The sequence below is a fragment of the Oncorhynchus masou genome, chromosome 21, assembly GCF_036934945.1.
Source record: "Oncorhynchus masou masou isolate Uvic2021 chromosome 21, UVic_Omas_1.1, whole genome shotgun sequence".
In the NCBI taxonomy this organism is placed as follows: Eukaryota; Metazoa; Chordata; class Actinopteri; order Salmoniformes; family Salmonidae; genus Oncorhynchus; species Oncorhynchus masou.
Genome location: NC_088232.1, coordinates 18,947,660 through 18,974,847, shown reverse-complemented (window position 1 = coordinate 18,974,847; position 27,188 = coordinate 18,947,660). Strand labels below are relative to the sequence as shown.

At 41.2% G+C, this 27,188-nt stretch overlaps 1 protein-coding gene across 3 annotated transcripts in view; it reads left to right on the top strand.

Moving 5' to 3' along the window:
- The first annotated feature begins 3,449 nt into the window (after positions 1-3,449).
- slc25a21 (solute carrier family 25 member 21) overlaps positions 3,450-27,188 on the top strand; it is a 233,406-nt gene continuing 209,667 nt past the window's right edge. The window contains exons 1-2 of one of the 3 annotated variants that reach the window (XM_064927715.1): positions 3,450-3,549; positions 3,863-3,950. In XM_064927715.1, the coding sequence (XP_064783787.1) occupies positions 3,881-3,950 (70 nt within the window). In that variant the 5' untranslated portion in view covers positions 3,450-3,549; positions 3,863-3,880. The other 2 variants (XM_064927713.1, XM_064927714.1) reach the window with 2 other exon arrangements.

The window sequence follows — 27,188 nt, the reverse complement described above, 5'->3', positions numbered from 1 at the left end:
CCATTCTAAATAGCTTAAGAACTCTACTACACTATACAAAATATTGTATTTTTTCAGCCAATATTGGGAAATTTGGACAACTTGATTGGCAAAAATGGGACACAATTATTTATTGTAAAGAAGGAGAAATGAGCGTATATGAGTTGTTTCTATATTTCAATGATAAAATAAAATAATTTGTACAAATTAAATATATATTTTTGGAAATTAGCTATTTTTGTGGAACAATAATCATTGTCATTTATTGTTAGTATTATTATTTAATTAGTATTATTAATATCATCATACTTGAATATAATTATATTATGTAGTAATTGTGTAGCCTATAAATTTATTAAATGAATTATACTGAATAAAAATCTAAAGTGTTGGTCCCATGTTTCATGTGCTGAAATAAAAGATCCCAGAAATGTTCCATAAGCACAAAAAGCTTATTACTCTCAAATGTTGTGCACATATTGTGTTTACATCCCTGGTAGTGAGCATTTCTCCTTAGCCAAGAGAATCCATCTACCTGACAGATGTGGCATATCAAGAAGCTGATTAAACAGCATCATTATTACACAGGTGCACCTTGTGCTGGGGGCAATTAAAGGCCACTCAAAAATGTGCAGTATTGTCACACAACACAAGTTTTGAGGGAGTGTGCAATTTCATGCTGACTGCATGAATGTCCACCACATGCAGACCACATGTTACCACTCCAGCCCAGGACCTCAACATCTGGTTTCTTCACCTGCGAGATTGTGTGAGACCAGCCACCCAGCTAGCTGATGAAAACTGAGGATTATTTCTGTCTGTAATAAAGCCCTTTGTGGGGAAAAACTAATTCTGACTGGCTGGGCCTGGCTCCCCAGTAGGTGGGCCTATGCCGTCCCAGGCCCACCCATGGCTCCGCCCCTGCCCAGTCTTGTGAAATCCATAGATTAGTGCCAAATTAATATATTTCAATTGACTGATTTCCTTATATGAATTGTAGCTCAGTAAAATCATTGTAAATTGTTGCATGTTGCGTTTATATTTTTGTTCATTATACATTTAGGCTTATCAGATCAACATTCTCAACATGAAACTTTAGTGGACATTTCATTGAATGCAACCAGAAAGACCCCCTCACCCCTCAACAATTCCAATGACTGTTTTATTGTCACCCTAGTCAAATACTTCAAAATAAACGTTTGTAGTCATATACCTGTATGGTTATGAATATAGCTTTCTAGGGTTTATTAAAGTTGGTGAAGTCATATCTTTCTAAGTAAAATCCAGCTACGCTAGCTTTCACTATCAAGCTAGCTGATTGCAAATTTGAGGAAAATTAAATTGATCCTATTTAAAAAACGGATTTCTGTTAAGAAACATGTATTTCACAAACTTCCCCCCAAAAATTCTCCATTATTTGACAGTAACAGGGACAATATTCTAAAAAGGTGAGAGTATTAAGAAAAGAGTCATTTTGATTCACAATTACATCCCATTACAAAATATGTTGTAATGAGACACTGAATATCCTTTCTTATTTTTTTATAGCATTGTTTACCTCAGAAGGCTATATATCATTTTACTTACTATTATGCCGCTTGAGACGTGTGCCACGCCCACTATGATGACGGCATACCCATTGAACCCGTTTACAGAGAGGGTGTGACGCGAGAAGATAGTACTCCGCCCAAAATCTGTCAGCGTGAGATAGGCCCTTTTTCGGATGGAGGTCTATGGAGAGACTGTTGAATTATGTGAGGCTTATTTGAATTATTCGAATAGAGGTTTCATAATGTTTAGGCTGTTACAAAAACGACGTATTGCACACATGTTTTATTTATTTAACTAGGCAAGTCAGTTAAGAACAAATTCTTATTTACAATGACGGCCGAGGAACGGTGGGTTAACTGCCTTGTTCAGGGGCAGAACGACATATCTTTTACCTTGTCTGCTCGGGGCCCAACGCTCAAACCACTAGGCTACCTGCCGCACCATGACAGCTTAGGTATCGCACTATGTTAGTAGCTTAACAAATACTAACCCTATTTGAGAGTATTTTCAAATACTTATTTCAAATACATGGGTTAAATGCATGGGAGTGTATTTGAGTCAGTGTATTTGAGTATCTTTCCACGTGTATTTCCAAATACATTAAAATATCAAATTACTTGTAAAAAAAAATGGAATACTTACTTCAAATGTATGTTAAAGTAATTGATATATTTTAAATAGTATTTGAACCCGGGTCTGGACAGTAGTCTGCCATAATGCGCATGTTACTCTGAATTACAACGCCTGTGTCACCACCTGGTATGGCAACTGCACTATCCGCAAGGCTGTCTAGTGGTTGGCGTGGTCTGCCCAACACATCACCAGGGGCACATTGCCTGCCCTCCAGGACATCTACAGCACCCGGTGTCACATGAAGATAATCAAGGACCTCAGCTACCTGAGCCACGGCCTGTTCACCTTGCTATCAACCAGAAGGCGAGGTCAGTACTTGTGCATCAAAACTGTGAAAAGAGACTGAAAAACAGTAAATATCCATCACTAGCCGACCTCCACCCAGTACCCTGCCCAGAACTTAGTCACGGTCACTAGCTGGCTACCACCTGGTTACTCAACCTTGCACCTTCGAGGCTGTGGCCCTATGTACATCTGTCCTTTGGTCTGATGAGTCCAAATTTGAGATTTTTGGTTCCAACCGCTGTGTCTTTGTAGGACACAGCGATTGGAAGGTGAATGGATGATCTCCACATGTGTGGTTCCCACCGTGAAGCATGGAGGAGGAGGTGTGATGTGTGGGGGTGCTTTGCTGGTGACACTGTCTGTGATTTATTTAGAATTGAAGGCACACGTAACCTGCATTATTCTTCATCCACCAAACTTTATTTGGCACTATGCATTCGGGGAGGAAGCGTTCTCCTGGCATCAGCCAAACCCAGATTTGTGTGTCGGACTGTCAGATGGTGAAGCCAGGGTATGCCTACACGAAACACAGCCCTTATTTTAAGTGTTTCTTAAATTCCCTATGGGAAAACTATTGTGGAAAAACGTTTAGAACCATTTCCCTGTTTGACCGCTAGGTTTTATGGGTATTATGACCTCCACTGTGGGCTCTATAACAAATATCATGGCATTATTTTTTGCATAGCCTATAACTTAAAACTTGAGGTTATATGTTTTGAGTTTTTCTTGTAGGCTATGCTGTTACATCATGCACCACTACCGTAGAAACCTTACCATCGTCAAGGTTAAAATTAAACTGAGCGTGTCGAGTTGGGCTACACCATAGAGAATGATAGAGGCCTCTTGTGGACAGAAGGCCATTTTAGCGCCATTTAGGGCTTCCATTTTAACGTAGCCAACTGGGTGGGACTTCCAACTTCATTGGCTGATCCCTCCCGATACCCATTCTGCACAGTTACAAATGAGTTCTCTATCTATCTCTATGGGCTACCCAACTCGGAAATGCATCATTTTGCTATTGCGCTGGTCAACGTTACACTCGAAGCGAAATTGACAAGCGGAAGAATGTGTCCATAGAGAGTTTCTATTGGATAAATTCAGGTAGGTCCCGCCCCGTTTCGTGTTCTTCCGTTTAAAACACGTTTTTATACAGAATCGGTGTTATGAATATGCCCAAACTGTCATTTCTGATCCACTAACAGGTAAACCCGAAGTTTGAATAGCCTGAAATTCCAGTTGCAGTTGCCCGTGTTTGGGACATACTCGACACTTTGGTCACCCCCAAAAAAATCACTAGGTCATAGTTACACATTGTATTTCACCACGTTGAAATTAACTTACTGTAGATTTTGTATCGCGTGTTTCTGGAAGGTATGTCAGCGAACTCATGTTGATGTGATGTGTGCTTTTGCAGGCAGACTAACGAAACAACATGACATCCCCCAAAAAGCAAGGTTTATTACGGGAGGCATCTCACCAGATCATTGCCGGTGGATCAGCAGGTAAGACAAACTTTAGGTTAGTAACACTTTTAGTATATCAAATATGGTCTACAATCGGTTGTAATGGTTCAAATGAATAAGCGGCTGCGCTTGTTTAAGTACATTTTCCAACATGCCTACTGTAGAAAGACATTATTCCCACTAAAACTGACAATCTGAATAGTTGTTTTTACTGTAGACATAATTCAAGAAGTGATATCATTGTTGTGATGAACTCTGAACTATTCAAACTGTTTTGTACCGGATGGTTTCCTTTTTTATGCCTTCTGAAAACATTACTGTTCGCATTGGGTTCCGCATTCCAGATTCCTTTCCACATGCTGTATGCGGCTGCTTGGTGGTTTATGAAAATGTTCCTCTCCCGTCAACGCCTCTAGAATTCAATCAACCCCCCCCCCCCAAAAAAAAAAAAATATAGTTGAAGTCGGAAGTTTACATACACTTAGGTTGGAGTCATTAAAACTCGTTTTTCAACCACTCCACAAATTTATTGTTAAAAAACTATAGTTTTGGCAAGTTGGTTAGGACATCTACTTTGTGCATGACAAGTAATTTTTTCCAAGAATTGTTTAGACAGATTATTTCACTTATAATCCAGTGTTTCACAATTCCAGTGGGTCAGACATTTACATACACTAAATTGACTGTGCCTCTAAACAACTTGGAAAATTCCAGAAAATTATGTCATGGCTTAAGAAGCTCCTGATAGCCTAATTGACATCATTTGAGTCAATTGGAGGTGTACCTGTGGATGTATTTCAAGGCTTACCTTCAAACTCAGTGCCTCTTTGCTTCAGCCAAGACCTCAGAAAAAAATTGTAGATCTCCACAAGTCTGGTTCATCCTTGGGAGCAATTTCCAAACGCCTGAAGTTACGACGTTCATCTGTACAAACAATGGTACGCAAGTATAAACACCATGGGACCACGCAGCCATCATACCTCTCAGGAAGGAGACGTGTTAGGTCTCCTAGAGATTAACATACTTTGGTGCATAAAATGCAAATCAATCCCAGAACAACAGCAAAGGACCTTGTGAAGATGCTGGACGAAACCACTACAAAAGTATCTATATCCACAGTAAAGCGAGTCCTATATTGACATAACCTGAAAGGTTGCTCAGCAAGGAAGAAGAAGCCACTGCTACAGAACCGCCATAAAAAAGCCAGACTAAGGTTTGCAACTGCACATGGGGACAAAGATCGTACTTTTTGAAAAAATGTCCTCTGCCCTGATGAAACAAAAATAGAACTGTTTGACCATAATGACCATTGTTATGTTTGGAGGAAAAAGGGGGAGGCTTGCACAGCCAAAGAACACCATCCCAACCGTGAAGCACGGGGGTGGCAGCATCATGTTGTGGAGGTGCTTTGTTGCAGGAGGGACTGGTGCACTTCACAAAATAGTTGGCATCACGAGGAAAATGATGTGGATATATTGAAGCAACATCTCAAGACATCAGTCAGGAAGTTAAAGCTTGGTTGCAAATGGGTCTTCCAAATGGACAATGACCCCAAGCATACTTCCAAAGTTGTTGCAAAATGGCTTAAGGACAACAAAGTCAAGGTATGGGAGTGGCCATCACAAAGCCATGACCTCAATCCTATAGAAAATGTGTGGGCAGAACTGAAAAAGCGTGTGCGAGCAAGGAGGCCTACAAACCTGACTCAGTTACACCATCTCTGTCAGGAGGAATGGGCCAAAATACACCCAACTTATTGTGGGAAGCTTGTGGAAGGCTACCCAAAACGTTTGACCCAAGTTAAACAATTTACATTTACATTTAAGTCATTTAGCAGACGCTCTTATCCAGAGCGACTGACATTTCACATTCTTAAAATAAAGTGGTGATCCTAACTGACAGGGAATTTTTACAAGGATTACATGTCTGGCATTGTGAAACTGAGTTTAAATATATTTGGCTAAGGTATATGTAAACTTCAACTGTACAGAACCAGTCAAAAGTTTGGAGTCTCATACTCGGGTTTTTCTTTATTTTTACTATTTTCTACATTGTAGAATAATAGTGGAGACATCAAAACTATGAAATAACACATGTAATCATGTAGTAACCAAAATATGTTTGAGATTTGAGATTCTTCAAAGTAGCCACCCTTTGCCTCGATGACAGCTTTGCACACTCTTGGGATTCTCTCAACTGGCATCACCTGGAATGATTTTCCTACAGTCTTGAAGGAGTTCCCACAAATGCTGAGCACTTGTTGGCTGCTTTTCTTTCACTCTGCAGTCCAGCTAATCTCAAACCATCTTAATTGGGTTGAGGTTAGGTGATTGTGGAGGCCAAGTCTTCTGATGCAGCACTCCATCACTCTCCTTCTTGGTCAAATAGTCCTTACACAGCCTGGATGTGTGTTGGGTCATTGTCCTGTTGAAAAACAAATGATAGTCCCACTAAGCGCAAAAGAGATGGGATGGCGTATCGCTGCAGAATGCTGTGGTAGCCATGCTGGTTAAGTGTGCGTTGAATTTTGTTTATATATATTTTATTCACTAAAGTAGTACACTGGGCCTTTAATATTCCTCTATTAGCAGACATTCTCTCTACCCCACCCTCATCACCCCCAAACTATGCTTCTATTGATTCCCTGTTTATCTGAGTTAATGCCATTTCAAGCATGCCGAAATCCATCCGGTATGACGTAGCACTGTGATAGTCACTCTCACTAGACTGATTCTCCATGTTGCTACAAACCTTACTATAATGCCAAAATGAAACATTTGTTCTCAACAAAAATATTGTTCCCACATATTGGTGTTATTTAACACTGTAAATTAAAGGAATGAGTGGTTTTGGGTGGATTTTTCCTTTTAATTGTAGTCTAGCATTTTTGGATGAAATAATAGGATTTCATTATTGATTCAAATAGATGCAGAAATACTGAAAATATTCTTTACACTCTAATCTATATATTGTAGCCTATTTGTTCTGTGTGTAGCTTATGTTATAGGCACAGAGGTGGCACCACCGGTTCCAAAGTGGTGTGGCAAAATGTCTACTAGTCTTTTCTGGGGCCTGGAGTTTTTTCTGATCTAATGATCTGGTCAGGTAAAACTCTGGATCCTATTCATAGGCTATGTCAAAATATTTGTATTATTATTATAGATAGCATGCTTCCCTTTTAATCTGTGCTATGACAATAGGGTTGGGAGTTTTCTTGTCAGGTTATGTGAATTGGAAACACTCCTGGCCATAGGTGGATGAAACCCTTTTAAACTACCACAAACCTTGCTATTTTTCATTCTGAATTGGATATCAAATGAGCCAGAAACAACTACTTCAATGGACAGCATACTCTGTAGTTTAGCGAACTACTATAACACGGTTGAGCATTATGCAAAGAACGGTTACAATGTATTTAAATGTCTATTTCACTCTAGACACAATGTTAAATAGTGGACCTTGAAAAATCAAAAAAAGACAGACACTTTTCTACATTGTGAACTATTTGAATTGTATGTCAAACTTTTATTTGTTCATCTGACGGCAGTGCTCTTCTGCAATTATTCAGTCTGTGAGCTTTATGTAAGGCAGGGTTACATTTAACACTATACACAATAGACTTTTCAAGCTGCCTGTCTCTATTTGTGAAAGTTATGGTGGTGCTAGAATACAAATATATTCTCTCTCTCTGCATTTGATATCCATCTGTTATAGTTGGACAAATCTGTTCATAATTGTCTGTGTAGACTGCTCTGTGATGAATTTTTTTTTCTCGTTTAAGACAGTGGAATTTGCACCACAAACATTTGGGAATTATCACATGCAGTAAAAAATAATAACATTATATTCCAACATTACTGGACTAACAAACTGTCTGACTCACCTTTCTCAGGAACATCACTCACTATCCCTTAGCCTTGGGTAGCAGAATCCGATCATTTCACCTTCTTTATCCTGTTCCAAACACATTTATTCGGTGAATCGAAGTTATTAATGTTAGCTGATTGCTGCATGATTGGATCAACCTCGCTAGCTAATGTTAGCTAGCTATCTACTGTAGCTAGGCTACTAAAGCTAACACTAGTAGTTTTGTTAGCTAGCTATAGATTGCTTCAATGTAGCTAGTTTTAGAGGATGACTAAACTGCTTTTATTAGCTACTTTTATTAACACATACCTTGTTTTCCATTTAAAATGTGTGTTCATTCTCTCATGAGACAAGCAACCAGGCAGGAGAGGAGCGTGAGCGAAGAAAGAAACCACGCGCATACTGCAGAGTCAAACAATGAGGTGCTGGTGCAACTACATTGATTTGTTGAGAGGTGTGGTTGATGAGGCTCTGTAGGCTGTAGCTAGAAGACCACTGTGACAGTGTGAAATCCCAGAGACAGGGTTGTATTCACTAGACAGAATAGAGGCAAACAGGCTGAAATTTGTCTAATAAGAAACGCCTGCATTCTTCCCAGTTGAAAAATGTTTTTCAAAAATGTTCTATGATGTGAACTAATGAATATGTCTGGTAAACAGGTTTGTTGCAGCTGCTTGAAATTGACCAGATTGAAAAGTACTGGGGCAAGTGCTATCTCGCCACGTTTTCTGGCGGCTCATTGATGACGTTTTCTTTTAGGTTTTGTGGAGACCTTTGTGTGACTTGATGTGCCACCTGATGTAGTTGTCCTCCTAGATTTTGCTTTCCGTTGCTGGATCTCAAGGAATCGGTTACAGCCAGTTCAAGCAAAACAAGGGATTTTGTTCTGATAGGGGCTAAAAAATGAAACACCAAGCCTGAACTCTTAAATTGGCTGGATGCCCAGAGGCCACTGACCTTGAACAGACAATAAAACACACACACCTGAAGTAAATTGTGAGATAAACACAGTGCATTCGGAAAGTATTCAGAACCCTTGACCTTTTCCACATTTTGTTACATTGCAGCCTTATTCTAAAATTTATGGGGGGGAAAAATCCTCAAATTACACACAATACCCCATAATGACAAAATGAAAATAGGTTTTTAGAAATGCTTGCAAAGATAGTAAGCATAAAAAGCAGATACCTTATTTACATAATTATACAGACCCTTTGCTATGATTTGGAAAGGCACATCAATCAAATCAAAGTTTATTTGTCACGTGCACCGAATACAACATTGAAATGCTTACTTACAGGTCCTAACCAACAGTGCAATTTTTAAGTAAAAAATAGGTATTAGGTGAACAATAGATAAGTAAAGAAATAAAAACAACAGTGAAAAATAACAGTAGTCGGGCTAATTGAGGTATTATGTACATGTAAGTATGGTTAAAGTGACTGCATATACAGTCGTGGCCAAAAGTTTTGAGAATGACACAAATATTAATTTTCACAAAGTCTGCAGGCTCAGTTTGTATGATGGCAATTGGCATATACTCCAGAATGATCAGATGAATTTCAATTAATTTCAAAGTCCCTCTTTGCCATGCAAATTAACTGAATCCTCAAAACTTTTCCACTGCATTTCAGCCCTGCCACAAAAGGACCAGCTGACATCATGTCAGTGATTCTCTCGTTAACACAGGTGTGTGTTGACGAGGACACGGCTGGAGATCACTCTGTCATGCTGATTGAGTTCGAATAACAGACTGGAAGCTTCAAAAGGAGGGTGGTGCTTGGAATCATTGGTCTTCCTCTTTCAACCATGGTTACCTGCAAGGAAACACGTGCCAACATCATTGCTAAATCAACCATTTATCAGATCATCAAGAACTTCAAGGAGAGGGGTACAATTGTTGTGAAGAAGGCTTCAGGGTACCTAAGAAAGTCCAGCAAGCGCCAGGACCATCTCCCAAATTTGATTCAGCTGCCGGATTGGGGCACCACCAGTACAGAGCTTGCTCAGGAAGGGCAGCAGGCAGGTGTGAGTGTATCTGCACGCACAGTGAGGTGAAGAATTTTGGAGGATGGCCTGGTGTCAAGAAGGGCAGCAAAGAAGCCACTTCTCTCCAGGAAAAACATCAGGGACAGACTGATATTCTGCAAAAGGTAGAGGGATTGGACTGCTGAGGACTGGGGTAAAGTAATTTTCTCTGAATCCCCTTTCCGATTGTTTGGGGCATCCGGAAGAAAGCTTGTCCGGAGAAGACAAGGTGAGCGCTACCATCAGTCCTGTGTCATGCCAACAAAGCATCCTGAGACCATTCATGTGTGGGGTTGCTTCTCAGCCAAGGGAGTGGGCTCACTCACAATTTTGCCTAAGAACACAGCCATAAATAAAGAATGGTACCAACACATCTTCCGAGAGAAACCTCTCCCAACCATCCAGGAACAGTTTGGTGAATATCAACAAAACATTGATATTTTGGGTACATGGCCAGGAAACTCCCCCAGACCTTAATCCCATTGAGAACTTGTGGTCAATCCTCAAGAGGCGGGTGAACAGACAAAAACCCACAAATTCTGACAAACTCCAAGCATTGATTATGCAAGAATGGGCTGCCATCAGTCAGGATGTGGCCCAGAAGTTAATTGACAGCATGCCATGGCGGATTGCAGAGGTCTTGAAAAAGAAGGGTCAACACTGCAAATATGGACTCTGAATCAATTTCATGTAATTTTCAATAAAAGCTTTTGACACTTATAAAATGCTTGTAATTATACTTCATTATTCTATAGTAACTTCTGACAAAAATATCTAAAGACACTGAAGAAGCAGACTTTGTGGAAATTAATATTTGTGTCATTCTCAAAACTTTTGGCCACGACTGTATGATAAACAGAGTGTAGCAGCGTAAAAGAGGGGTTGGTGGGTGGCGGGACACAATGCAGATAGTCCAGGTAGCCAATGTGCGGGGGCACCAGTTAGTCAGGCTGATTGAGGTAGTATGTACAGTGGGGCAAAAAAGTTTTTAGTCAGCCACCAATTGTGCAAGTTCTCCCACTTAAAAAGATGAGAGGCCTGTCATTTTCATCATAGGTACACTTCAACTATGACAGACAAAATAATAATTTGTTTTCCAGAAAATCACATTCTAGAATTTTTAATGAATTTATTTGCAAATTATGGTGGAAAATAAGTATTTGGTCAATAACAAAAGTTTATCTCAATACTTTGTCATTGCCAACAAAGGGTATATAACAGAGGTCAAATGTTTTCTGTAAGTCTTCACAAGGTTTTCACACACTGTTGCTGGTATTTTGGCCCATTCCTCCATGCAGATCTCCTCTAGAGCAGCGACGTTTTGGGGCTGTTGCTGGGCAACACGGACTTTCAACTCCCTCCAAGGATTTTCTATTGGGTTGAGATCTGGAGACTGGCTAGGACACTCCAGGACCTTGAAATGCTTCTTACGAAGCCACTCCTTCGTTGCCCGGGCAGTGTGTTTGGGATCATTGTCATGCTGAAAGACCCAGCCACGTTTCATCTTCAATGCCCTTGCTGATGGAAGGAGGTTTTCACTCAAAATCTCACGATTACATGGCCCCATTCATTCTTTCCTTTACATGGATCAGTCCTGGTCCCTTTGCAGAAAAACAGCCCCAAAGCATGATGTTTCCACCCCCATGCTTCACAGTAGGTATGGTGTTCTTTGGATGCAACTCAGCATTCTTTGTCCTCCAAACACAAGGAGTTGTTTTTACCAAAAAGTTATATTTTAGTTTCATCTGACCATATGACATTCTCCCAATCTTCTTCTGGCTCATCCAAATGCTCTCTATCAAACTTCAGACGGGCCTGGACATGTACTGGCTTAAGCAGGGGGACACGCCTGGCACTGCAGGATTTGAGTCCCTGGCGGCGTAGTGTGTTACTGATGGTAGGCTTTGTTACTTTGGTCCCAGCTCTCTGCAGGTCATTCACTAGGTCCCCCCGTGTGGTTCTGGGATTTTTGCTCACCGTTCTTGTGATCATTTTGACCCCACGGGGTGAAATCTTGTGTGGAGCCCCAGATCGAGGGAGATTATCAGTGGTCTTGTATGTCATCCATTTCCTAATAATTGCTCCCACAGTTGATTTCTTCAAACCAAGCTGCTTACCTATTGCAGATTCAGTCTTCCCAGCCTGGTGCAGGTCTACAATTTTGTTTCTGGTGTCCTTTGACAGCTCTTTGGTCTTGGTCATAGTGGAGTTTGGAGTGTGACTGTTTGATGTTGTGGACTGGTGTCTTTTATACTGATAAGTTCAAACAGGTGCCATTAATACAGGTAACGAGTGGAGGACAGAGGAGCCTCTTAAAGAAGAAGTTACAGGTCTGTGAGAGACAGAAATCTTGCTTGTTTGTAGGTGACCAAATACTTATTTTCCACCATAATTTGCAAATTTCTCTTTTTTTTCTCATTTTTCTCTGTCATAGTTTACCTATGATGAAAATTACAGGCCTCTCATTTTTTTAAGTGGGAGAACTTGCACAATTGGTGGCTGACTAAATACTTTTTTTGCCCCACTGTACATGAATGTATAGTTAAAGTGACTATGCATAGTTTATAAACAGAGTAGCAGCAGTGTAAAAGAGGAGTTGTGGGGGCGGGACAATGCAAATAGTCTGGGTAGCCATTTGATTACTTGTTCAGGAGTCTTATGGTTTGGGGGTAAAAGCTGTTGTGAAGCCTTTTGGTCCTAGACTTGGAGCTCTGGTATCACTTGCCATGCAGTAGCAGAGAGAACAGTCTATGACTGGGGTGGCTGGGGTCTTTGACACATTTTTAGGGCCTTCCTCTGACACCGCATGGTATAGAGGTCCTGGATGGCAGGAAGCTTGATGTACTGGGCCGTACGCGCTACCCTCTGTAGTTCCTTGGGGTCGGAGGCCGAGCAGTTGCCGTACCAGGCGGTGATGCAACCAGTCAGGATGCTCTCGTTGTTGCAGTTGTAGAACCTTTTTGAGGATCTGAGGACCCATGCCAAATCTTTTTAGTTTCCTGAGGGGGAATAGGCTTTGTCATACCACTCCAAGAAACGACTGTCTTAGTATGTTTGGACCATTCCAGCATAGTCCTGTAGTATAGCATCTGCTTCATCTGACTACTTTTTTATTGACCGAATCACTGGTGCTTCCTGCTTTAATTTTGGGTGAGTAGTTTCTTGTTTGCTTATTTTCTTATACAGCAGACTGAGTGGTGTCTTAGTGCCAGCATCTGTCTGTGCAGGTAAATAAACAGCCACAAAAAGTATAGAAGAAAACTCAACTCACTTGGCAAATAGTGTGGTCTACAGCTTTACATAAGATATTCTACTTCAGGCGAGCAAAATCTAGAGACTTCCTTAGATTTCGTGCACCAGCTGTTGTTTACAAATATGCACAGACCCCCCCCCCCCCTGTCCCCATCTTACCGGAGTGTGCTGTTCTGTCTAGCCGGTGCAGCGTATTACCCGCTAGCATGAATACCTCGTACCTCGTGTAATTTATTGTCCTTTGATTGTATGTTGGCAAGTAATACTGACAGTAGTGGCAGCTTTCACACTCGCCATCTGCGGATCCTTGCGAGGCACCTTGCTCTGTGTCCTCTGTACCGTCGTCTCTTTCTCTTGCCAATGACGGGGATGTTGGCCTTGTCAGGTGTTCGAATTACATCCTGTGCGTCTTGCTTGTTAAAGAAAACATCTTTCTGTAATCTGAGGTGAGTGATTGCTGTCCTGATATCGAGAAGCTCTTTTTTTCTGGAAGATATGGTGGCAGAAACATTATGTACAAAATAAGTTACAAATAATGCGAAAACCCCCTACACAATAGCACAATTGGTTAGGCGCCAGTAAAACTGCTGCCATTTCCTCCGGCGCCATTTTATCTCTCTTGTGTCGATGTACAGATCTGGGGAAGGGTACCAAAAAATGTCTGAACCATTGAAGGTCCCCAAGAACACAGTGGCCTCATCATTCTTTTTTTATTTTATTTTTTTTACATTTAACTAGGCAAGTCAGTTAAGAACAAATTCTTATTTACTATGACGGCCTACCCCGGCCAAACCCGGACAACACTGGGCCAATTATGGGACTCCCAATCAAGGCCAGATGTGATACAGCCTGGATTCAAACCAAAGACAGTAGTGACGCCTCTTGCACTGAGACGCAGTGCCTTAGACAGCTGCGCCACTTGGGAGCCTTATTCTTAAATGGAAGACGTTTGGAACCACCAAGGCTCTTCCTAGAGGTGGCCGACCGGCCTAGCTGTGCAATCGGGGGAGAAGGGCCTTGGTCAGGGAGTTGACCAAGAATCCGATGGTCACTATGACAGAGCTCCAAGAATTCCTCTGTGGAGATGGGAGAACCTTCCAGAAGGACAATCATCTCTGCAGCACTCCACCAATCAGACTGTTCTGTTTTATTTATAAAACTTACTTGTTACTTACCTTGCATTTGGCTCCCCGTGTTGTTGATCTGGAGTAATTTCCTTTAGCTAGAAAATTACTTGTCATGTGACCTGTTAAGAGGAAGTTGGTCATTGTTGCCTCATGTAGAGCTCAGAGTGCTCTGTTTGTTGATTTGTGGAAGCTTTGTCTGAGTATTTTCAGTCCTTTTGCATATATCTTTCGTTTCAGTGCATTATTTGTGGAATTTAGATGTGTATGTTTACTTAGTGGAATAGATGGATAGCACCAGCTTCATTGCTACAATATGTTAGGTTACAAACTAGCTTTTGCTAGTTTTCCGTGTGAGCAAAATATCAGGTTAAGTTCATATCTAGTTTGTATTTTAGGACAAATTACGTTGTTTTATTGTTGTCTTTGTTTCAGTTTCACACTGTTTCAACTCAATAAATCTTGTGACCATGGAGATCATGCTTTGAGGGTTATTGATGTGAAGGCGTTTATCCTGCTGTCAAGATATGCACAGTAACTCATATGGAGGACAGTATACAGGCCTTCATGGTAGAGTGGCCAGACGGAAGCCACTCCTCAGTAAAAGGCACATGACAGCCTGCTTGGAGTTTGCCAAAAGGCACATAAAGGATTTAGACCATGAGAAACTAGATTCTCTGGTCTGATGAAACCAAGATGGAACTCTTTGGAGGGAATGCCAAGCATCACATCTGGAAGAAACCTGGCACCATCCCTACGGCGAAGCATGGTGGTGGCAGCATCATACAGTGGGGATATTTTCCCACCCAGGGACTGGGAGACTAGTCAGGATCGAGGGGAAGATGAACGGAGCAATGTAGACAGAGATCCTCGATGAACTTGCTCCAGAGTGCTCAGGACCTCAGACTTGGACAAATGTTCATCTTCCAACAGGACAATGCAGGATTAGCTTTGGGACAAGTCACTGAATGACCTTGAGTGGCCCAGTCAGAGCCTGGACTTGAACCCGATCGAACCTCTCTGGAGAGACCTGAAAAAAATCTGTGCAGCGACGCTCCCCATCCAACCTGACAGAGCTTTAGAGGATCATCGGAGAAGAATGCGGGAAACTCCCCAAATACAGGTGTGCCAAACTTGTAGCGTCATACCCAAAAGACCTGAGGCTGTAATCGCTGCCAAAGATGCTTCAACAAAGTACTTCAGTTAAGGTTCTGAGTACTTATGTAAATGTTATATTTCAAATTTTTCATAAATTAACAAACATTTCTGAAAATCTGTTTTTGCTTTGTCATTATGGGGTACTGTGTGTAGATTGAGTTAAAACAACAATTTAATCAATTTTAGAATAAGGCTGTAATGTAACAAAGTGGAAAAAGTCTGAATACAGTACTTTCAGAATGCACTGCAATTGGTCCTGGCCTGTTTCCTTCTTCCAGGGGCTGGAGTCTTGGAACAATCTCTGAGGACTTAGAGAGCCAGGATCTGGGTTCTAGGGGGATGCACCTTGTGTAGAATCAATGACTGCAGTGTTTCCCCTCTTCACCTTCCTTAGGCGTGTGTGTGTGTGTGTGTGTGTGTTGTTAGCATCCTTACTTCCCTGTTAACGAGGTTGGAGCAGAGACCAGTGTTTATTTATGCGCGACCCGGTCTGTGTGAGTAGTGTATACTATAAATGGAGTAAATCTACCTTGGCTTTGGTGCTCTTTACAATCTGCATGTGCGTGGACCTTGGTACTTTTGGCTCTCTGTTCAGTCTGGACACGCTTTGGTTATTTTGAACTTTTGAAGGCTGAGGTCAACAGACTTTGGTTTGCATAGTAACTTAGTAATGTGGTTAGTTTCTTCATTCATTGATTCACAGTACCATCAGGGCAGTGAGTTATGGATTTTGGGTAACAATTAATTGCAATGCTTGTCAGTTTCATTAAAAAAAAATTGATTTAATTTTTACCACCTTTTCTCCCCAATTTCGTGGTATCCAATTGTTAGTAATTACTATGTTGTCTCTTCGCTACAACGAGAGACGAAGGTCGAAAGCCATGCTTCCTCCGAAACCCAACCCAACCAAGCCGCGCTGCTTCTTAACACAGTGCGCATCCAACCCGGAAGCCAGTCGCCCCAATGTGTTGGAGAAACACCGTGCACCTGGCGACCTTGGTTAGCGTGCACTGCGCCCGGCCGGCCACAGGAGTCGCTGGTGCGCGATGAGACAAGGATATCCCTACAGGCCAAACCCTCCCTAACCCGGACGAAGCTAGGCCAATTGTGCGTTGACACACGGACCTCCACAGTCTCTGGTGGCAAAGCTAGCGCTGCGATGCAGTGCAGTGCCCTAGACCACTGCACTACCCAGGAGGGCCGTCATATTTTTTTGAGCTTACTGGTATAATATGTCATAATGCGTCTTTGAAACTTAGCTACGACATATGTCAACCTAATGAATACAGAACAGCTTTGGTGAATGGTTTTGACAGCTTGGAGCTTTGGGAAATGACGCCTCCCCCCTCGACAGTGTCCTACTACTCGTATAATGAGTACTGTCTTTGTTGAGAAATTACCAACATTACTTTTTTTCATGTAAAAATGGGTAAACAAACAATAGGCCTATCTACTTGAAGAGGAAGTTGAACCCCCCTGCATCAATAGTGGATGAATAATAATCCTTCCGATAAGGGCAGAAACCTGAAGTGCGTGGCTAAACTTCTTTGCTGTTTTGGTCCCATAGCTACCATGTTGCAGTGTGAAGGGAACCCCTGCACATGTGTTTGACTGTGTGAGAGGAAAGTCTTGCATCATGCTCATCACCATCTCTGCAGTGCTGTTTTGTGGCAACGGCATCGGCCCTTTAAAAAAAAACAAATCACCTAAAATGACACATGATCTAACTCTCTGTAGCTCAGGACCTGAAGCAAGGATATGGATTTTCTTGGTACCATTTGAAAGGAAACACTTTTGAAGTTTGGAAATGTGAAATGAATATAGGAGAATATTACACATTAGATCTGGTAAAATATAATCCAAAGAAAAAGCCATTTTTTAAATGTTTTTTTGCACCATCATTTTTGAAATAAAAGAGAAAGGCCATAATGTATTATTCCAGCCCAGGTGCAATTTAGATATTGGCCACTAGATGGCAGCAGTGTATGTGCAAAGTTTTTGCATTTCTGTTAAAAGTTTTGTATCAAGACTGCCCAAATGTGCCTAATTTGTTTATTAATAACTTTTCATGTTCAAAATTGTGCACTCTCGTCAAACAATAGCATGGTATTCTTTCAATGTCATAGCTACTGTAAATTGGACAGTGCAGTTAGATTAACAATAATTTAAGATTTCTGTCAATATCAGATATGTCTATGTCCTGGGAATGTTCTTGTTACTTACAACCCACGTTAGCTCAACCATCCCGCAGTGGATCCACCAATCTTGAAGAATTAACGAGAAGTGGCATGGTTTCAATTCAGTCTTTTCACCACAATGGGGCAGCAATTACCTACTCATTCACTTTTCAACAGGAGGGTACACTATAACTTTCTGCTGTTTCTTAACCTGAGTTTTGCTTGCAAATGTAACACTTCGTGGATGTCTGTAGCATATAGCGGCTGTGTGTGTGTGTAAATGTTCAGGATCATTTTCGTGCTTATACACATTGCAAAATTACATTGACTTTTGTCTGATGTGAAGTATTGCGAATGTATGATGTGAGAAATACTGCTAATATTATATGTCAAATATTGATGTTTTAAGAGAAGTAGAAATGATGCTCCCAAGGTGCCCCCAAAAGTGAATGCTTTACCTGTGAATAACTACTCGTGTTTCTGAAAAAGAAGATGGTCAGCTGTTATTTGTTTTATTCTGGTATTGATTATTTCCTTTTCCTTCCCACTTGAAAATGTAACTTCATAACATTTGCAGTTTTCGTTAACGGCTGGGTAAACCATCCTTCCTTAGCAAATGGAGCGTGTCGATACTAGACAGACACCCTAAGTATGATTAGATACACTCCCAGATGACATCCATGTCGTAGACTGTCAGAATCTTACTTAAAACATACTTCATTTGAATTGGTTTTAAACTGTGAACCTAACATGAGGCGGCAAATAAATCCCACTTCGTTTAAATAAAGAAGAAGAAGAAGAAAAGGTAAAGAGGAAATCAAATAAATAGAACCAATCAAAGTGAGTGGAACTCCATCAGGATGACGAAGAGAGAGTCCATTACAAATGAGCGTTCCTTTTCCTTACACTTCCAGACTAGACCCGGTTTGCGATTGGATTGCCTGCCACAATCAGAGCTGAATTACTGTAGGCCTGATATTTATTTCCAGAAACAATTGTACATGTTGTAGCAGGCGCTTTGATTGAACTCCCGGCGGACATGCTGTAGACAGATGTTTAGATGACCTCATGTTTGAAGTAATGTTGATTTTGGATGGGGTGCTGCTTTGCAGTTTTCTCTAAATCACCCCCTCCGAACCCCCCCCCCCAGCGCTCTTCGCGTGACTGTGCGTCTGATACAGCGAGGGCAGGGAGAGGTGCATCCTTCAGAACACACACACACACACACACACACGGTCGGGCGGTGTTTCGACTCGGAAGGAAGAGAAGATATTTATGTTCCTATTTCTTTGACAGACAGATGTCCGGGGCTGGGTGATAATGAAGCATGACAGTGTTGAAGGATGGATACTGGTACTGGTGGTGTGATATACTTTGTCTCTTCTTCTCTCTCTGTGTGTGTTTTACTGAGGCGTATGACATAGCATCAACGTCATTCTGAAAGACGTGTCTAATAAACACCACATTGTCTGAATTCCATCTATAGATAATTAGCTGTCCAGACTCCAAAGCGACATTCTTCGTAACAGACTGATGTAGATTTAAGTCTTTCTCAGTAAGACATTGAGTTCGGATGGAAGGGATTTCATTAAAAGGGAATCCATTATTATGATGTTGTTCCTTTATGAAGCAGCCATTCCATTATGTTACTCTGACTTTTACCGTGTCCAAAATGGCACCCTATTCCCTATGTAGAGCACCATGGGCTCTGGTCAAAAGTAGTTCAATAAATACGGAATAGGGTCCCATTTGGGATACTGCCTCCATCTTCGTGTGTAGCCTAGCCTAACTGATAGGAACCTCCCCTCATTTTAGATTTTAGAATGGGGGGGGGGGGGGAGTCAATTAAAACACAACCAAACATAAAAAAATAAACAAAAGATTTATTGTCCTAGTCCCCCTAATTACTGTAGTCAGGAAATGTGAAGGATCATAACGTCAGTAGAAATCACTTGACTGCAACCATGCATGAAGGGTAATGGGAACAAATGGACCCATGGACCCTGTGCTTCCCAAAATAGATTTGATATGTCCCAGTGGTCTTAAGGCGTCAGCATCCCTCAGTTCGGCTGGTTGACCCGAACGAGTGTGCTCGCATACTCACTTGAAAGACCTTCGCTCAAAAAATGAGGAAAAGTGGCAATAGTACTGTTTGTCTGTTTTTGAGACATCGTAGTCAGTATACACTTACTCAAAATGTTCTGAATTAATCTAGGAAATCTGTTTTTCCGAGATCTTAGCCATGCAGTTTTACACCTAAGATATTTCATGCAGTATTCTTCAATGGAAAAATTGGCATGAAAATGAGTCTTCTCTCGTTGAATGGCGACAAAGGCTTTATTGAAGAATCCCTACTGTTGACCAATCGCCGACGAAGGGGTGTAGACTTCGGCGGCTTGCCTCCAGAAAAAATGTTGTGTGCACAAACAACTGAACAAAAATAAAAACACAACATGTAAAGTGTTGGTCCCATGTTTCATGAGCTGAAATAAAAGATCCCAAAATGGTGCATTATGCACAAAAAGCATTTTTGGTCACAAATTTGTTTACATCCCTGTTTACATCCCTGTTTATCCTTTGCCAAGATAATCCATCCATCTGACAGATGTGGCATAGCAATAAGTTGATTAAACAGCATGTTCATTACACAGGTGCACCTTGTGCAGGGGACAATAAAAGGCCACTCTAAAAGGCCGCAGATGTCTAAAATTTTGAGTGAGCGTGCAATTTCATGCTGACTGCAGGAATGTCCACCATAGCCGTTGCCAGAGATTTTAATGTTTATTTCTCTATGTCGTTTTAGAGATTTTGGCGGCACGTCCAACCGACCTCAAATCCGCAGACCACGTGTAACCACGTCAGCCCAGGACCTCCACATCTGGCTTTTTCACCTGCGGGATTGTCTGAGACCAGCCACCCAGACAGCTGATGAAACTGTGGGTTTGCACAACCAAAGAATTTCTGCACAAACTGCCAGAAATTTTCTCGGAAGCTCAATTGCGTGCTTGTCGTCCTCACCGGGGTCTTGACCTGACTGCAGTTAGGCATCGTAACCGACTTCAGTGGGCAAATGCTCAACTTCCTTGGCCACTGGCAAGCTGGAGAACTGTGCTCTTCGTTGATAAATCCTAGTTCTAATTGTACCGGGACGATAGCAGAGAGAGTGTATGGCGTCGTGTGGGTGAGCGGTTTGCCGATGTCAATATTGTGAACAGAGTGCCCCATGGTGGCGGTAGGGTTATGGTATGGGCAGGCATAAGCTATGGATGTTGCCGGATGTGGAGGTCCGTGCTGGCATGGTTCACATGTTCTACGGTTGTGGGACGGTTGGATATACTGTCGATTTCTCTACAAAGACATTGGAGGAGGCTTATGATAATTTAATGTTCATTTCCCTATCTAGCAACAGCTCTGTTGGACAATAAAAATTCAGCATGCCAATTATGTTGTGACAAAACTGCCCATTTTAGAGTGACCTTTTATTGTCACCCAGCACAAGGTGCACCTGTGTAATGATTATGCTGTTTAATAAGTTTCTTGATATTCCACACCTGTCTGGTGGATAGATTATCTTGACAAAGGAGAAATGTTCACTCACAGGGATGTAAATGCAATTTGTGCACAACATTTGAGAGAGAGAGAGAAGCTTTTTGTGCATATGGAACATTTCTGGGATCTTTTATTTCAGCTACTGAACCATGGGACCAACACTTCTTGCATTTTTTTGTTCAGCGAATATTTTTCTAGGTAGTTAACATTAGCTAGCGCTTGTCGGCTGTACCTGAACCAAAACTCCAGTGTTTCTCCTTCTATAGGTTGGTCTCAATTCTCTTTTTTTAAATGGTGAGCCAACATGTTTTCAACACTTATTTTGATTATTTCCATGACCGATCAAAACGTATTTTCTCTCTTGTCCCTCTGCAGCAGACATATGTTGAGCAATATGTTTGGAACATGGAATCACAATTTAAATCGCAGTATCGAATCGCAATACACATAAAATTGTGATGCGTATAGAAGTGCAATTCATATCGTATCGTCACCTAAGTATCGTGATAAAATTGTATCGGGAGGTCCCTGGCAATTCCCAGCCCTATGCAGTAATTTGGTCGTCAATTTCTGTCTCAAAGAAGATAATGTGCCGTTCAATAGATATCTAATGTCAACATAAAAGCGGACCGTAGGCTACCTCTTAATCAGCAGTTGTGTGTATGAGAGAGTGGTTGGGTGGTCAAGTGGAGATTTAGTCTGTGCTGTAATGTACGACCCTCAGACCAGCTGCTGACGTTATCTTAATAAGGTGATTTATGGAACTGCCTCACTGACTGAGTGGGGGACCACAGGATGCAGTGTGTAGGAGGAAATGTCTTTATTGTGATGCTGAAGAGTTAGCATTAAACACATTCACTCTCAAATACAGGCACACACACACACACACACACACACACACACACACACACACACAAGCCATCCATCATGCATGTTAGGTTGCTGCGACCAGTATGGATAATTGCAGTGTTATGTTAGGAGCAGAATCTGCAAGATAATTATGATTGTTCGAAATGGGAGGCTGTCCCTGGACTATCGCTAGTCTCATTTTCCACGGTACCATTATTACGAGGGCACTGGATCCAGTCGAGGTGGCTGTAGCGTGCAGTGACAACATTTTGTATGGGGTAATATTGTAATGATGCTTTTTATGTCCTCTCTGACGTCTAGTGAATAATCTTCGGTTGGGTCAGCATGACATTACATCCTCCTCACCCATGCTCAGCAAATCCACTACTTACTCGAGGTCGACCGATTTTATGATTTTTCAACGCCGATACTGATTATTGGAGGACAAAAAAAGCAGATACTGATTTAATCGGCCGATTTAATTGTTTTAATTTTATGTATTTGTAATAATGACAATTAAACAACACTGAATGAACACTTATTTTAACTTGATATAATACATCAATAAAATCAATTTAGCCTCAAATAAATAATGAAACATTTTCAATTTGGTTTAAATAATGCAAAAACTAAATGTTGGAGAAGAAAGTAAAAGTGCAATATGTGCCATGTAAGAAAGCTAACGTTTAAGTTCCTTGCTCAGATCATGAGAACATATGAAAGCTGGTGGTTCCTTTTAACAGGAGTCTTCAATATTCCAAGGTAAGATGTTTTAGGTTGTAGTTATTATAGGACTATTTCTCTCCTATACCATTTGTATTTCATATACCTTTGACTATTGGATGTTTTGGCACTTTGGTATTGCCAGTGTAACAGTATAGCTTCCGTACCTCTCCTCGCTCCTACCTGGGCTCGAACCAGGAACACAACGACAACAGCCACCCTCGAAGCAGTGTTACCCATGCAGAGCAAGGGGAACAACTACTCCCAAGTCTCAGAGTGAGTGACGTTTGAAACGCTATTAGCGCGCACCCCACTAACTAGCTAGCCATTTCACATCACATCGTTACACCAGCCTAATCTCGGGAGTTGATAGGCTTAAAGTCATAAACAGCAGAGCTGCTGGCAAATGCTCAAAAGTGGTAATTGAATGAATGCTTATGAGCCTGCTGGTGCCTACCATCGCTCAGTCAGACTGCTCTATCAAATCATAGACTTAATTATAACATAATAACACACACAAATGCGAGCCTTAGGTCATTAATATTGTCGAATCCGGAAACTATCATCTCGAAAACAAGACATTTATTATTTCAGTGAAATACGAAACCATTCCGTATATTATCTAACGGGTGGCATCCATCAGTCTAAATATTCCTGTTACATTGCACAACCTTCAATGTTATGTCATAATTACGTAAAATTCTGGCAAATTAGCTCGCAATGAGCCAGGTGGCCCAAACTGTTGCATATACCCTGACTCTGCGTGCAATGAACGCAAGAGAAGTGACACAATTTCACCTGGTTAATATTGCCTGCTAACCTGGATTTCTTCTAACTAAATATACAGGTTTCAAAATATATACTTCTGTGTATTGATTTTAAGAATGGCATTGGTGTTTATGGTTAGGTACACGTTGGAGCAACGACAGTCCTTTTTCGCGAATGCGCACTGCATCGATTTATATGCAACGCAGGACACGCTAGATAAACTAGTAATATTGATTATGATTGATTTAAGTGTAATGCTAGCTAGCAACTTACCTTGTCTTCTTACTGCATTCACGAAACAGGCAGGCTCCTCGTGAGGCAGGTGGTTAAGAGCATTGGACTAGTTAACCGTAAGGTTGCAAGATTGAATCCCTGAACTGACAAGGTAAAATCTGTCGTTCTGTCCCTGAACAAGGCAGTTAACCCACTGTTCTTAGGCCATCATTGAAAATAGGAATGTGTTCTTAACTGACTTGCCTAGTTAAATAAAGATTAAATAAAGGTGTATAAAAAAAAATGGCTTCCAAAATGCCCGATTTCCGATTGTTATGAAAACTTGAAATCGGACCTAATTAATCGGCCGACCTCTACTACTTACTCTACCGTTTGTAGCTCTGCACTCAATGACAGAAACCAAATCTTTTTGGGGAGTAATATATTCCATTCTGAAGAAATTGCACCGGTAATGTAAATGAGGAGAAGAGGACAGATGTTAAGGAAACAGCCAGACCATCTCAGTGAATTCCTCTGTAATAGAAATGTGAAGGCATACATACTACAGCATATGGTAACTATGAGGAAATCGGCTAAACAAGCTATGCTTAATTGAGCACTTAGTCTAAGTAGTCAAGGGGCAAGGCTAGAGTGACCCTAGAAGAAAGTGTGTGTTCCCTTCTCTCTGTGTGTGTGTGTGTGTGTGCGCCCCTGTGTGTGTATACGACTACGCCTGTGTGTGTGTGCACGTTGTGTCTCTGTCGTATGTTCTTGTGTTTTGAAGAGCTCTATATTTCAGTAAGACCACTCCTGTCCAGGCACAGGCAGGCCCATTATTTTTGTTTCTGAACCCATTTAATTAAGTTACAATGGAAAATAAGTATTGTATAGGCTCTCTGAGAAGGGTGGTGTTTGGCAGCACCGCACCCTGATCATCACCATCCGGATAGCTGGGTTTCATTTTAATAAAGCAGAACCCTCCACTTCAGATGCTAGTCTATAGCAAGATCTTCATCCATGTTGCCATCCCCTCTGCTCTGTCCTGCCATTGCCATAGCCTGCAAACCAGACTCAATGCCTTGGAAGTGAGTTATTATTTGACATTGAACTTGCTGAACTGTAGCATCTGTTATACTGTACTAGAGACCACTACATAAGGGATAATCAGCAAGGAGCTATGCTTTCTATGGAAAATAATGCACAACGCGGAACCTATGTTCCACGATGCGCTGGTGGAGTGGAACTAACCTTCCACGGAGTCGCATTATTTTCCAGAGAATGCATAGAGCCCAGAGTTGATTATCCCGCTTTTAACGCGGCTGTAACTTAACACATTTGCAACAAGAAATGTGTTATTTGGTGGTTTGAATGTGTTCAACATCCACTGAAGTAGCTAGGGAGTTTACTAGGTAGCTACAGTAGTTGCCTTGGGGAATTTCCATCTAAAAGGACTCATGAGCAGCAAAATGTGAAGGTCAAAGGGGAATGTCAAATGAAAGCTAAGAGTCTATATTTTTAAGAAATGAAGTCATATTTTTTTCTCCAACCATTTTCCACGCTAAAAATGAGTAATACGCAAAGGTTTGATTTCTGGTCAAACGGATAGAAAAGGGGTCTTCGTCAACATCTACCAGAAATATTATTAAAAGGTATTAGAAATACATCAAAACACAGTTATGTTGACTTAAAGACCCTGCCAGCTAATATCAACACTTGTTTTTTATTTTGGAGAAATTATTTGCCTTCTGTGACTTAGAGACATTGCCTTGTAATTCCATTACCAAAAACCCACATATTTTCTAATTTCTCTCCCTTGTGAGGAGGGAGAATAAATGAAAGTTCAGAAGTAACATGTAAAGGCAGACCTAACGATTTTAGTTAAGGTTTTTACTGATATTATTAAGTGATTTAAAACGTGTAATTCTGTTAACAAATCTGTATTACAGTTACTGCAATTGAATTGGCTACATTGGAAAGTCATAGTAGTCAAAAAACCACAGTTGGGTCACCTGGTACTGTCCTCCTTTTCACTGGCATACTGCTATTATGTTCAGCTCATAACAGTTTTATGTTTCTCTCTTTCTGTCATCTGATGGTCAAAGCAAGACTGTGAAAACAGTCTGGACATCCTCTCTCTCTCTTTCTCTCTTTCTCTCTCTTCTCTCTCCTGTAAATGTCACTTCTCCCGGCTCCTACTGACAACTGCCATGATACCTACTACCCTCTCTCTTCCCTGTAATGAGCGTCCTCGCCCACTGAGTAACGACCGACACTGAACGTCGATGGATGTTGCAATTTGGTCAGTCCACCCTGGCCCGGAACATACCTGTACCAATCATAGACATCTATGTTTCACAAGTTTGGACAGAACAGTAGAGAACAGTAAAGTATATTCAAGTTCAGTACAGTAGAGCACTCTAGAGTAGAGTACTTTACTTTGATGTGCTCTACTGCACTGTGCCTTACTGTGATGTCTACATTTCACAAGTTTGGACATCTATGATTGTTTCAGATTTGGTCTGGTCCGGATTGTAAAATAATAGCCAGTGTATAGAATAATACCCAAATATGCAAAATATGAATATTGCATATTTCTACGTTGTGTACCTAATTTAGGATACATCACCACGGAGAGAATAATATTCATATCCATAATTACAGTGCCTTGCGAAAGTATTCGGCCCCCTTGAACTTTGCGACCTTTTGCCACATTTCAGGCTTCAAACATAAAGATATAAAACTGTATTTTTTTGTGATGAATCAACAACAAGTGGGACACAATCATGAAGTGGAACGACATTTATTGGATATTTCAAACTTTTTTAACAAATCAAAAACTGAAAAATTGAGCGTGCAAAATTATTCAGCCCCTTTACTTTCAGTGCAGCAAACTCTCTCCAGAAGTTCAGTGAGGATCTCTGAATGATCCAATGTTGACCTAAATGACTAATGATGATAAATACAATCCACCTGTGTGTAATCAAGTCTCCGTATAAATGCACCTGCACTGTGATAGTCTCAGAGGTCCGTTAAAAGTTAGAGAGCATCATGAAGAACAAGGAACACACCAGGCAGGTCCGAGATACTGTTGTGAAGAAGTTTAAAGCCGGATTTGGATACAAAAAGATTTCCCAAGCTTTAAACATCCCAAGGAGCACTGTGCAAGCGATAATATTGAAATGGAAGGAGTATCAGACCACTGCAAATCTACCAAGACCTGGCCGTCCCTCTAAACTTTCAACTCATACAAGGAGAAGACTGATCAGAGATGCAGCCAAGAGGCCCATGATCACTCTGGATGAACTGCAGAGATCTACAGCTGAGGTGGGAGACTCTGTCCATAGGACAACAATCAGTCGTATATTGCACAAATCTGGCCTTTATGGAAGAGTGGCAAGAAGAAAGCCATTTCTTAAAGATATCCATAAAAAGTGTTGTTTAAAGTTTGCCACAAGCCACCTGGGAGACACACCAAACATGTGGAAGAAGGTGCTCTGGTCAGATGAAACCAAAATTGAACTTTTTGGCAACAATGCCAAACGTTATGTTTGGCGTAAAAGCAACACAGC